This window comes from Heterocephalus glaber, unplaced genomic scaffold, assembly GCF_053883595.1.
Source record: "Heterocephalus glaber isolate CG9 unplaced genomic scaffold, H.glaber_assembly_v1.0 deba00001666, whole genome shotgun sequence".
In the NCBI taxonomy this organism is placed as follows: Eukaryota; Metazoa; Chordata; class Mammalia; order Rodentia; family Bathyergidae; genus Heterocephalus; species Heterocephalus glaber.
Window position 1 is genome coordinate 19,600,077 of NW_028258406.1, and position 14,310 is coordinate 19,614,386.

General features: G+C 35.6%; 1 protein-coding gene across 18 annotated transcripts in view; it reads right to left on the reverse strand.

The window, feature by feature from the left end:
* Positions 1-14,310, reverse strand: part of Cab39l (calcium binding protein 39 like) — a 210,195-nt gene that overhangs the window by 96,749 nt on the left and 99,136 nt on the right. For 17 of the 18 annotated variants that reach the window (XM_087197450.1, XM_004844158.4, XM_021257834.2 and 14 more), the window contains 2 exons: positions 11,218-11,359; positions 8,959-9,123 (listed from right to left, as the gene is read on the reverse strand). In XM_087197450.1, the coding sequence (XP_087053576.1) occupies positions 8,959-9,123; positions 11,218-11,359 (307 nt within the window). The remainder of the gene's footprint in view (positions 1-8,958; positions 9,124-11,217; positions 11,360-14,310) is intronic. The other variant, XM_087197449.1, reaches the window with a different exon arrangement.

Consider the following 14,310-nt stretch of genomic DNA (forward strand, 5'->3'; position numbering starts at 1 on the left):
ACTTTTCCTATTCTGAGCCAATGCTAAACAAAGTCGTGAGGTACCTAAAGTTTTCTCCTCCTATCTTCCCAGTCCTTGGAGAGTATTTTGAACCTGATGTTTTGTGGCTGCTCAAGGCTTCTCCAAGTCACTGAACCTGATGACATCTCATCTCCAACTCATTCTTCAAAACGTAATAATCTTTGGTCATATTCCTTCTAATATCCACTGCAAACTAGTCTAGTCTCAAAAACTAACTGAAGTGAACATATGAATCAATGATGACCATAGCTTAATACATGGCTATTCTCAGGCAATATGCAAAACAAGAGAAATTTATAGAACCAATCCAAGATATGAACTCTTTTTTATTTATGGTTACTGACAGCCAAATCTAAAACAGACAAAAAAATCAAGGGTTAGGACTAGAGATTTAGCTCAGTGGTGCCACTGCCTGCCTTACAAGCGCAAGGTCCCAAGTTCGATTCCCTGGTACCAATAAAAAAAAAAATCAAAGGTTATAACAACAACGACAACAAACCAACCAGCTTAGATTGCACTTTACTTTAGATGGAGAGAGTAAATGAAAATACCACTATCTGATATTTGTATATAGCTTGCATTTGTATTTAGTTTTTTTATAAGACATAACACATATATATGTATGTTTTTAATTTAGCTTAATATTTAAAGCAACTCAAGTTTATATTATTACTTTTCTATAGATAGGAAAACAGGCTCAAAGAGGATAAGCATTTTTTTAAAAAATTTTATTTTATTGGTGCATTTTAGGTATACAACATAATGACATTCATCATTGGAAATTTGTACCTTTACATAGTCTCTCTTGGTTCTTATTTTTCCCCCTTCCCCAGCCCTCCCCTCAACCCCTGCATCCCTCCCTATTTACAAAGACTTTGTTTCCATTTTTTCATTTTCTTATAGTAAATTCCATTCCCTTCTTTCCTTTCCCCTACCCCTCTCACTTCCCCTTTGCCCCTTTTCTTCCTATTTTACATTATCTATTGTACCTCTTAGTTCTTATTTACACTTTCAGTTTCTCACACTAGAGAAACTATTCAGTATTTACACATGTTTGTCCTATTTATTTCACTTAAGAGTATCGCCTAGGGCCAGGGATTTAGCTCAGTGGTTCTGGTGCTCACAAGAGCAAGGTCCCAAGTTTGATTCTCAGTACCAAAGAAAAAAGTATAGCCTCAATATGCATTCATTTAGCAATAACTGTCTCTAAAATCTCATTTTTTATGGCTGAGTTGTACTCCATTTTATTTAAAAAAAAAACAACATTTTCTTTATCCAGTCTCCAGTTGATGGGCATTTGGGCTATTTCCAAGTTTTAGCTATTACAAACTGTGCTGCTATGAACATGGGTGCACTGTGGTATAATTCTTTTAATTCTTTGGGGAAGATACCCAGCAGGGGAATAGCGGGGTTAAATGGGACTTCCAGTCCTGGTTCTTTGAGGTTTCTCCATACTGATTTCCACAGTGGTTGCACCAGTCTACACTCCCACCAGGAGTGGAGCAGGGTTCCTCTTTCCCCACAGCCCCGCCAGCATTTGTTATTGGTTGATTTCATGATAGCAGCCATTCTTTCTGGGGTGAGGTGGAATCTCAGTGTTGTTTTCATTTGCATCTCTCAAATGACCAGTGATGTTGAACATTTTTTCATATGTTTAGGTGCCATTTCTACTTCTTTGTCTGAGAAATGTTTGTTCATTTCAGATGCCCTTTTTGGATTGGATCTTTAAATTTGGGAGGTCTGATTTTTTTTAAGTTCTTTATAGATTCGAGATAGTAGACCTTTGTCTGAGGAACAGCAGGTGAAAATTTTTTTCCACATTGTGGGTTGTCTCTTCACACTGCTGGTGGTTTCTCTTGCTGTGCAGAAGCTTTTTAGTAAGAAGAGATCCCACTTGTTGATTGTTTGTGCTAGTTCACGAGCAACTAAGGTTTTGTTCATAAAATCTTTTCCTACACCAATGTCTTCAAGAGTTCTACCAAACCTCTGTTCCAGCCAGTTCAGCATTTCTGTTTTAATATTTAGATCTTTAATCCATTTTTATTTTAGTTTAGTGCATAGTGAGAGATATAGGTCTAGTTTTAATCTTTGGCAAGTTGAAACCCATCTTTTCCAGCACCATTTATTAAAGAGGTTATCTTTCCTCCATTGAGGGTGTTTGGATCCTTTGTCAAAGATGAGATGGCTGAGTGTGTCTGGAGTTGTTTTTGCATCTTCTAATTTGTTCCACTGGTCCTCAGGTCTGTTTTTTGGCCAGTACCATGCTGTTTCTATCACAGTAGCTTTGTAGTATAGCTTCAAGTTGGGGATTGTGATACCCCCTGCCATGTCTCTGTTACCTAGAATTGCTTTTGCTATGCTGGGTCTCTTCTTGTTCCAAATGAATTTTTGGATTGTTTTCTCAAGGTCTGTGAAGTATGCTGCTGGGATTTCAATTGGGATTGCACTGCATCTATATAGCAGTTTTGGAAGTATGGCCATTTTCACTATGTTCACTCTTCCTACCCAGGAGCAAGGGATATCTTTCCATTTTCTGAATCATCTTCAGTCTCTCAAAGAGGTTAAGTATTGAATGGCAGAGCTCAGACTCTACACAATTCTAACTCTAAATCAAGTTTTCCACTGTGCCACAACTTCTAAAAATGTTCATAATATATAAATTTAAACAAAACAAATATAAAAGTATATAAACACAACAAGAATATACTTTAATTCCACATATAAGCAGTTTGAAAAAGATGTGACATAGATAGGGACAAAGAGTGAGCAAGCCAGGCAAAAGGAAAGGAAGACTGTGGGCCACAAAATGTCAAAGGCGGAGAAACAGAACAAGAGAGAGGAAGAGAAAAACGAGTATCTGAAAGGAAAGCTGAGTTGAGGTCTAGGCCTTTTGGGGCCTTTGCTCTTCTTGCTTCCAGCCCCACACCTGACTGCTCATCTCTTATGTAGTCTTGGTCTGATTTCCTCTAGTTTGGTCCATCTGCCCAGATTCTTCCCCATCCAATCTATCTAGAGAGCTGTAGGTTACTGTTTCCACAGATTTCCCAGAGCTCTGACCTTATCTTGCCGAATCACACTGTAATCACTGTAATTAGATTTCCTTCCACTTGCTCAGGGAACAAAACTAAAAGCAATTCCTTGGAGAAATCCGCATATCTCCTGTCTCTGAATTAAAGGAGACAAAAGCACTTACCTGATACCACCAAAAGTATTATGGTAGAAACAAAATAAAACCAGGACTTCTATAACCTAAAAAAATAAATGTCCAAGCTTGTCTATGTGTGCATTTTTCACTGCAAAGCAAGTATTCTAAGTTATATATACAACAAATAATAAATGTCTATACATATTCACTGGGTATGTTTCTAAGTTTTATTTTATTTAGCCAATTTATTATGTAGTAGACAAGATAGGAGGGTAGGGGAGGGAGGAGAAATAAAAATGAGTATGATGTGATTGTATATGTACCAATTTTCCAATATGAATATAATTACTGTGTACTGGAAATATATACTAATAAGTATGTAAAAAACGAGATACATATATTATATTACCAGCATTTAACAAATTACTAGCATTTAACCAATCATTGAAACAATATTTTAATGAAAAGAACTGGCTTAGTAGATACTGTCTGAGTTTGAATCCCAGTTGAAGCTCTTAGCAACTGAGTGATTTTGGGCAGATTACTTACTAATTTTGAACCTAGGTATTTAAAAAAAAATTTTATTGAGTTTATTGGTATATTTAGGTATACATATGATCACATTCATCATTGAGAATTTGTACCTGTACATGATATATCTTGATTCTTATTTTTTCCCATTCCTTTGGCCTCCTTTCAACCCTTCCAACCCCCACAAAGTTATTTTCAATTTTTAGTATATGTGCTGCTTAAGTGAGCACTATTTTTAAGAATTAAGGCTTGGCGTGGTGGCACATGGCTAATAATCCCAGTGCTCTGGAAGGCTGAGGCAAGAGGATTTCAAGTTCAAGCAACTTCAGTGTCTTACCAAAGTCTAAACTAAAAAATAACAAGAGCTGAGGACATTGCTCAGTGTGAATGCCCTGGCTCAATCACTAGTACTGAAAAAGAAAGAAGGAAAGAAAGAAAGAAAGAAAGAAAGAAAGAAAGAAAGAAAGAAAGAAAGAAAGAAAGAAAGGAGGGAGGGAGGGAGGGAAGAAAGAAAGAAAGAAAAAAGGAAAGAAAGAGAGAGAAAAGGAAAAGGAAAAGGAAAAGAAAAAGAAAAAGGAAAGGAAGGAAGGAAGGAAAAAGAAAAGAAAGAGAAAGAAAGATTGAAACTGTGCTGGAATACAGTAAGCAATCAACATCTATTATCTATTATTATTTTTGTTTTGTTTTGTTTTTTGGTACTGGGGATTGAACTCAGGACCTTGCACTTGTGAGGCAGGCCAGGTGGACCACTGAGCTAAATCCTGGCCCATCTATTATTATTGATACAGTTCTCTGCTAGATAAAATGGCTCTGGCAGCCTCATATCCTAAATGGCTCTTCCCGGCAGATAATAAATCACTCAGGGAAACAATAACCTACCTTTCCTACCTCGAAGCTCTTCCACTTATTGTCCTTCCCACCAAGAAATCCAAACCTGACAATGGATTTAAACCTCACCTCTGGCTGAAGCCAAACATGTACCTCCACTATGTCATCTCCCCCTTATGCCCCTTGCCCATATAAGAGGTCACTTAGCCAGCCCCTGGCCACTGCTCTCACCGTTGTTTGAGAGAGGCCAGCACCACCCCCCACCTTCCCCACCCCCAGCCTCTAATAAAGACCTAGTCTCTGCTGTTTGTGTTTTCGGCTCATTCTCATCCTCTCAATTATTATTAGTCATTAACCATGCTACATAGCTGCGAAGATTTAGTGTAGAATATATCTTTTTGCATTTTTTAAAAATGAAGGTAACTGCAAAATTTTTAGAAAAAAAAACTTTTAAAAAATACATGGATATTGGGAGCATTACTACATTATTTTTGGGAAAAATAAATTATGATTAGGCCTTGTCTTCCTGCCTACAGGCTGGCTATGGCATGTCAAGAGATAACTCCATTTTCCCTCCAGCCAAAGCTAAAAGCTAGATGCTGTGATGCTCCAGGCAGGATTACATCAGCTAAAGACATTTGGAGGAAGAACAAAAACTTCATCTACATAAATTCCTTATTATTTTAGGATTATCCTCTGAGTCCTCTGATACTCCCAATGTACCCAATACAGGTGTGGCAAGCTTGGGGTCTTTCATCTTTGCTCCCCAGAGCAGCACTGGTCAGGCCCAAAACTCAGCTTCTTCTCTAAGTCTCATTTTCTGTTTTAATTCATTAATTCACCTTGTGCTGTCGTGGCTCATAGGAGACTAGGACTTAGAGCAAGAGTTCTAGTAATGTCCCCTCTCCCTGTACCCTACACATGGACATTTATAAAGTCAAATATTGATAATAATTTACATTGAAACTGAAAAGCAGAGGTGAGCTGGTCCCAGCACCTGGAAAGAGTCTCCTTCACCACCATCCCAAGCTCCTAAGGCAGAGAAGGTGAGCCAGTCCCAGCACCTGGAAGGAAGCTCGCCCGCTGCCATCCCAAGCTCCTAGGGCAGAGAAGCTGAGCTGGTCCAAGCACCCAGAAGGAAGCAACGCAGCCGCCATGCCAAGCTCCTAGGGCAGAGAAGGTAAGCTGCACAGTCAACAGAAGCAGCCCCCCCGCCCGGAAAAATGAGAAGACACACAAACAAGCCTCAAAAACAGACTTCTGGATTACCTACAGTAACCCCAATGGGAAACGAGATGGAAAAATCTGATATTCAACTACCTGGACTCTCTGAACTGGCAACAAAAGAGGATCTGGGAAAAATGAAATCAGAAATAATTACTCAGATAACAGCAAAGATTGTGCTCATGGTGCAAGACATGATTAATAAATCTAGAGAGGACACAGATAAAAAATAGAGGATCTGAGGAACATGATGGAATCCCAACATAGGAAACAAATGGAATTCATAAAACAGATGCAAACAGATTTCCAAGAGATTAAAAACTCCATTGAAAAGTCTGCGCAGCAGAATGAACCAATGTGAGGATAGAATTTCAGATATAGAAGAAAAGATTGCAAGTAGTGACCAAGAAAAGAAAAACTGCTTTAAAATTGTAAAGGAGCATGAGAAATCAATCCAGCAGCTGCTAGACGATGCAAAGAAGAATAACATAAAACTGATTGGAGTCAATGAAGAAAGAGGAGAGAGTGCAGATGACATAAAAGAACTGTTCACAGAAGCGATGGCAGAAATCTTCCCAAGGAGGGGAAAAGAGCTTGACATACAGATAAGTGAGGCATATAGGACTCCAAATAGCCTTGATCAAAAAAAAATCTACATATAGGCATATAATAATCAGGATTTCAGAAATCCAACAGAAGAACAAAATTCTACAAGCAGTGAGAGAAAAGAAACCAATCACATACAAAGGAAAGCCCATCACAATCACAGCAGACTTCTCAATGCAAACCCTCAAGGCAAGAAGAGCTTGGAGTGATGTATTTCAAGCCCTAAAGGAAAACAGCCTCCAACCCAGATTGATGTACCCTGCAAAACTATCTTTCAAAATTGATGGAGAAGTAAGATGCTTTCATGATAAAGAGCACCTCAGGAGCTTCATGAATACCAAACTGGCACTCCAAAAAATTTTAGACAATACCCTAGGAAAAGACAATGAGGATCACAACCCCAGGAAACCCAGCAGAATGAATCCATTGGGTGTGACAAATTAAACGCAAAGGGGGAGAATGCAACAAAAAGAAAAAGTCATGACAAGGCTTTTAAAACTTTTGACTTCATCTCCCTAATGAGTGTATAATTCAATCTTATTATTGTACTGATTAGTATTTTTCTGATTCTAGAGTTGTACACCATTCCTTGTGCTATACTGGCTATTTATCATCATCTTATGTCTACATTTTAATTGGGTTGTCTATTAATGAGCTCTAAGAATTCTTTATATATTCTGTTCATAGGTTATATGCATTGTAAATATGGTCTGTTTAAGGACTATTTTTCATTTTAATGATGTCATTTAAAGTTCTAAATTTTGATGGAATCTCACTTATCAATTTTTTTCTTTTATACATCGTGTCTTTTGTATCCTAGGTAGTTCTCGCCTACCCTGAATTCATAAACATTTTCCCTTATAATTTCTTCTTAAAGTTTTATACTTTTAGGCTTTCATATTCAGGTTCATAGATCCCTTCAAGTTATTTTCATGTGTGGAAATAAAGGGTTGAGGTTAATTTTTTATATATGGATACCAGGTGTTCTAGTGCTGTTTGCTGAAAACACTATCTCTTCCTCGGCTCTTGAATTGAGTTTATGTTCTATAAAATGCTAATGTTAAATAATCTTTCACAACTCAGTGGACCATATATGTGTGGTTCTATTTCTAGATTCTCTGTTTTATTCAAATGATCTATATATCTTTCCTTACACCAACACTGCCTTGATTACTGTAGCTTTAGAAGAAGTCTTAAAGTTAGGTACTAAACGTCTACCAACACTGTTTTTGGTGGGGTTGTTTTTTTTTTAACTTTTCTAAGTCCTTTGTACTTCTACATAACTTTTAAATTTCAATATCCAATTCTTCATTTATAGCAAGTATACACAGACCTGAATTTTTATATATACCTTGTGTTTTCTAATCCTGCTAAATTCAAATACAAGTTCTAGGGGCTCCTAGAGATTTCTTAGTATTTTCTCTGTAGATGAGCATTTCATCTACACATAAACATTTTGCTTCTACCTTGCCAATCCTATCCTAATTGTGTCATTTTATTGCCAGACTATTTTGGTGGGGCCTAGGTTTCAAAGTTTAATGGACAGATAAAGAATAAGCATATCTGCCCTTGTTCCCCACCTTAGGGAGAAAGCATTGTACCTTCTCCATTCATGTAAGGCGTTCTCGCTGGAAGTATGGAGTACATGTCTTTAATCTGTTGAGAAGGTTCTGTTCTACTTCTAGCCTCCTTATAGCTTTTACCATGAACAGCTGTAGAATTTAGTCCAATACTTTTTCTCCAACTAGTGACAGGATCATATGGCTTTTTCCTTTCCTCTGTTAAAATGATGACTTTTGGGGGATGGGTCTTCCAATGCTGAACCAACACTGCCATCCCTATAACAAAACCACTTTCTACATACTGCCAGACATGACTTCTAAGAGTTTGTTTTGTTAAATAAATTTCTATCTGTGTTCATACTTTTTTCTTCTATTATCTTTATCCAGTTTTAGGATTACCACAATGTTGAGTTCCTAAAATGGGGGGAGAAATGTTCCTTCTTTTTTCTGCTTTAATTGTTTGATATAATTTATCAGTTAAAATGTATATGAGCCTGCTGTTGTCATATAGGTAGGTTTTCAAGTTAGGAATATACTTTCTTTAATGGGTGCTCTTCAAATTTAGTTAGTTTCATTAATTTGTCTTCCATACTTCTTAGAAGTTGTCAAATTTATTTCAAAAAAGATTTTTGAAATATACTTTCTATATCCTTTTAAATTCTGTAAAATCTGGGGTAATGTCTCCTAGATCTTGATATTGTAATTTAAAAAATGTATAATTGATATTGTGTAACAGGAAGAAAATGTCTAAAGGAGCAGCGGAAGTGGGAGGGGTAGGGGAAAGGAAAGAAGGGAAAAGAAAAAATATGAGAAAAGGAAAAAAAATGGAAACAAAGTCTTTGCAAATAGGGAAGGGTGGAGGGGGTGAAGGGAGGGCAGAGGAAGGGGAAAAAAGTAAGAACCAAGATACTCATGTAATGGTACAAGATCCCAATGATGAATGTAACTGTATTTTATACCTAAAATGTACCAATAAACTTAATGGGGAAAAAAAAAAAGAAATTGAAAAGCAGAGCTGCCATATTTTCACAGATCGCTCACCTCAAAGTCTATCAGCTGTAGGTTGGCTATCAGTGTCACCAGCAGCCCACTGTTGTAGAGTTCTTGTGCTAGCTGTGCCACTGTCTCCATTGGGGGTTCCTTGTCATTTGTGCCGCACAGAATTTCTTTGATTGCTTGCAGTGATTTTGACACTTCTTCTGAAGCCTATTGACCAAAAAGAATACTAACAGTTTTTTGTTTTTGTTGTTTGTTTTTGTCATACTGAGGATTGAACCTAGGGCCTTGTGCATGCTAGGCAAGCACTCTACCACTGAGCTACATCAACCCCAGCCCCATTAACAGTTTAAAAGAATAAAAATTTTCAGGCCATTAAACAAGACTACTTCATAAGCCCTCTTTATTTATTTATTTATTTATTTATTTATTTATTTATTTATTTATAATTAAGACCAGCTATAAATAAACAGGAAACCATTAGTAGACACAGCTTTATTTTGGAAAATGCTACTAAAATTTATATAAAAAGATCTTTTAATATTCTACTTAGTAGGCATAATTAAAATCATTTATCTTTAAATTGAACTCAATCTAATTTTGCTAATAACAATAGAAATGTCACTCTTGAAAATTAAATTGAGTCTGTTTTGAAGCCTTATCTGCAGCTACAAGACTTTATTTAAGGCATTATGTTAAGGTTTTTCAATAAGTCCCCATTTTTCTGATCTTTTAATGGACCAAACATAAAGTCATAAATTGGCAAAGCACAACCCACATTGTGAACCCACTCATTCCTCATACATTATCACTTTTTCTTTATGCGAAACCTAAAAATCAACAACTCATTGCATGGAAAGAGTAATAGGTGAATCCATGGAGCCAGAAAGTAGAATAGTGGTTGCAAGGGCCTGGGGGAGGGAAAATGAAGAATAATTGCTAGTGAGTACAGGGTTTCTGTCTGGAATGATGAAAATGATCTAGAACTAGATAGTGGTGATAGCTACAGAATCTTGTGAATATACTAAAAACCACTGAATTGTATGCTGTGAATGGGGAATTAGAAGTGAATCTCAATAAAAATTTATCAAACTAAAACAAGTGAGGGCCGGGGATTTAGCTCAGTGGTTCCAGTGCCTGCCTCGCAAGTGCAAGGTCCCGAGTTCGATCCCCGATACCAAAAACAAACAAACAAAAACTAAAACAGGTGGCAAAAAGCAGATTAATTTAGTTAACAATTAGGTTTTCTCACTATTTTATTGATTGATTGATTGATTGATTGATTGATTTTTGGTGCCGGGGATCGAACTCGGGACCTTGCAAGTGAGGCAGGCGGCAGAACCACTGAGCTAAATCCCTGGCCCTACTATTTTAAAAATTTTTATTAGGACATGTTTGTAGCACATAATGATGACATTCATTGTAGGGAGTTGGTATACGTATACAACACATCTTAATACTTTCTATTTCTCCTTCCCCCCTCTGTACATTTCTTGGTCCCATTTTTATTTGAGAAAGATCTATCTCCTAGTTTCCTATTATCTATCTTCTATTTTCCCTTTAAATTATTTATACTTTGGATTTCTCATATAAGAGAAACCATGCAATATTTAAAAGTATGAGTCTTATTTCACTTGACCTTATGGCCTGGTTTTCTCAATATGATAAAACAAATATAGTTTTATCACTTTATAGTATATAAATCACTATAAATGAAGAAATGATGTGTAGAATAAGGCAAATTACATAAAAAAATAAATCATAGTAGGGCTGGGGATTTAGCTCAATGGTTCTGCCGCCTGCCTTGCAAGTGCAAGGTCCCGAGTTCGATCCCCGGTACAAAAAAAAAAATCATAGTAGCAAGACATTACTTTTGTGTTTGTTTTTGTTTTCTGAGACAAGGTTCTGCTACACAGTTCAGGCTAGTCTCAAACTCAAGATCCTCCCACCTCAGCCTCCTGAGTACTGAGTTTAGAGGCAAGCACAATCATGCTCAATTCAAAGATACTACTTTTGAAAAAGGAGTCTTCCATATACTTATGTCCAGCTGAAACAATCCTTAATTTATTAAGGGCTAGAAGAGTCTTAAATTTTGAGAAGAACCCACAGACGAGTACTTTAAACATATATAGAAAGCTAAGTATAATTATAAAACAAACATCTGTATGACTATCACACAGGTCAAGAAAGAGAACATTTTCAACATTTCTGAATGCTTCCTTTTCAGTCTAGATGTAAATACTTTTATGTCTTTCCTGACAATTGCTATAGCTTCGATCTGAAATGTTATTTCTGAGTTCATACCTTGTCTGTCTTTTTGTCTTGCTTTTCCAAAATGGCCATGTTGTCTTTCAGAATTTTCACAGTTTCTGCTGGATTTCTGTGTGATTTACTAAACAGAGGCATTTTTTCGTGTATAAATATCTCCTTCTCCCAATATGGAATGCTAAAAACAAGGCAACAAAAATCATTATCTTTTACTCTTAATGTGCTTGACTTGTTATAGCAAAATGTCTAATAAGTTTTAGATAACTTCAATTCCACAATTTGAAAAGTGATCAAACTAAAATGTTTTAAGTTTTAGGCCAAATTTAAATACATATAAAATATCTTAAGAAAGATATTTCAAAAGCTTTACCTAAGATTTTTTACTCAAAGTCTAAAATTTTTTCCTGCATTAGAAGTACAAGAATTCTGCAAGAATGATAAAATGAGAACTAATAAGCTGATACTTAAAACTATACATTTTGACTAAAGTGGTAATAATAAAAAATGATAAAACATGCAAAATCCAAGTGAGATTAGGATTCATATACTCTCATAAAGCAATATTCAAAAGCATACCACCAACTATTCCATAGCAGTCATGAAACTGCAATGTAAAATTAATCATTTACTTTTCAAATATTCACTGGTAAGAAAGTCATGATGGAGAGTGAGGAGAGTGGGAAATGAAGTATCAATTCTAATTGTTGGGAATATCTAGTATCTACATCAGAGAAAGCAAAACATGGCTTTCATTGCCTTAATGTAAGCAGTAGGGAAAAGATCTGATAATTAAAGTCTCTAGCTAGAAAAGGAATGTTCATTAGCTTATATGTATTAGCAAAAACTATTTCTGATATTATGGAAATACAATATAATGAATCAAAACTCTGTGTTCCAAGTGCTCAGAGATGATAACTCTTATCAGTATGGCATATAGCCCCTTCAAATTTTTTTTATATATAAAAACTAAATGCAGTTTAAAAACAAAACTAGAATAACACTAATCATAATATTTGACAACTTTTTCCACCTTTTATATCTGTAATATCATTCCATGAGTATGTTTAATCTACTACAATATCTTTAATAATAGTAACAGTATTCCAATATAAGTGTAATTTATTTTACCAGTAGCCTCTGGTGGATATTTGGGTTATTTTGATTTTTCTCAATATTTTTTTCTTATTAATAATGATATGATTAATCAATGAAGACTATTATACACAAATGTATACACCAGTTGATAGCAGTCCAATAATCATCTCTTTCTGTTATAACCTTGGCTATGGCTCCAAATCTCCCAACCCCCTAGATTTCTATTTATTTCCCAAATCTATTTCTTCAGGATTTTGGCAAGATCTGTGAGCTGCCTGATATCCATCCAATAAATTCTTTCAGGTAACAAAAATCAGTATTTGTTGTCTGTGATCAGAATTCCAATGGTAAATTGAAACCAAAACCATTGGTGTGAATATTTTTATGACAAAACAAAAAACTTTAAAAATTTTTCCTATTCTCCTCAGTGTGGGGTGGGTATGTGTGAGAAGAGCTTGTCCACTCTCAGTACAAGAAAAAAATCTGAAAACCACAATAAAGAATCTAATCAGCAAGGGCCGAGGATTTAGCTCAGTGGTTTCGCCGCCTGCTGCACAAGCGCAAGGACCCGAGTTTGATCCCCGGTACCAAAGAAGAAAAAAAGAATCTAATCAGCCTATAAAGTTGATACAAAGTTGCCATAGAATCTGAAGATAAAACATGGGAAGATTCTACCGTGAGCCTCATGGGTGATATAGGTTGCACAAAAAGAGATGGTTTTTTTAGATGCACATTTTATCTCTGTGTCTGTGAAACTCAGGAATGAAATTATAAAGATGTACTTAGGCTTTTCTTTATAAATCTTCCCTCTAATAAACAGATCTAAACATAAATAAAGGTAGACTGGATTTAAAAGTTTGTGTAGTGGGTAGGGTGGGTGCTGAGTCATGGATAGCTGGACAGACTAGGAGACTGTTGCTTACTACCTGGGTGATCTCCAGATACGTGATCTCCCTAAGACTCATCTGTAAATGGGGAAGATAATAACTGTCATCAAGAGGAAAGATATGTGGAGCACCTGGAATAGGGCTTCGTACAAGTAAGGTATTCTATGTTTAGCTGCTATTATACAAACTGTTCCATGACATATTTAACAAATTGTTTCACCAAAGAGAAAGGCATAGTAGTTGAGATGATTCTATCTTAAACGTTCTTTGATATTTCTGCTCTTTGAGTCAATTATACTTTTCTTGTTATTTTTTCAAAATAGAAATTTATTCTAATACTCAATGTTCAAATATTTGACATTAAAACAGAATTTTATAAAGAAGCTAAATGCATTTGTGTAATAGTTCTTTCACCATGTAGTCCTACCATACTAAGGGAAAGAAATGTAACTGTAGGATTTTCAACTAAATAATCCCTGCCATCAAAACAGACCACAGATGATAAGAGTGGTTTTTTTGTCAATTACCTACCTATTTTGCTTGGTTCTCACTCTATCGGTCTAATTCTAATGCCAATTTGCTGAAAGGACAAACATTTTCAGGACTTCCATGTTAATATGCTGTTTGGCCAGAATTTCCTGGTTCTTTATCTTACAATTTGTTCATTTGCTTGTTGGTACATTCATTTATTTGTTGAATAAATAATCCTAGTTAAGTACTCTGCATTGCACAGGTACCTTGCTTAGAATTAAGTTTACAGCCACAAATAAGAAAAATATAATCCTTACTTTTTGGAGCTTCTTTTTTTTTTAAGAGTAGGAAAAATTTATTGAGAGAAAGAAAGCTTCTGTCTAAGAGAGATAGAAGGGGGACCAGAGGGAGCTTTTATTAAGTGGAAAAAAAATTAACATTTTAGAAGTAGTAGGATTATGTAACAGTACAATACCATAAGTGCCTCTTACTACAGTATTCTTTTTTCATATTTCAAATGTACCTATTGAATTTAGTAACTATAAAATTTATTTAAAATATTAAACTTGCTTTTAAAATTTAATTTGTACTTCAAAAAAATTTTATTTTTATTAGTACATGCTTGCAGCACCTAATGATTATCCTGAGGAGTTGGTACATGTACATAACACTTCTC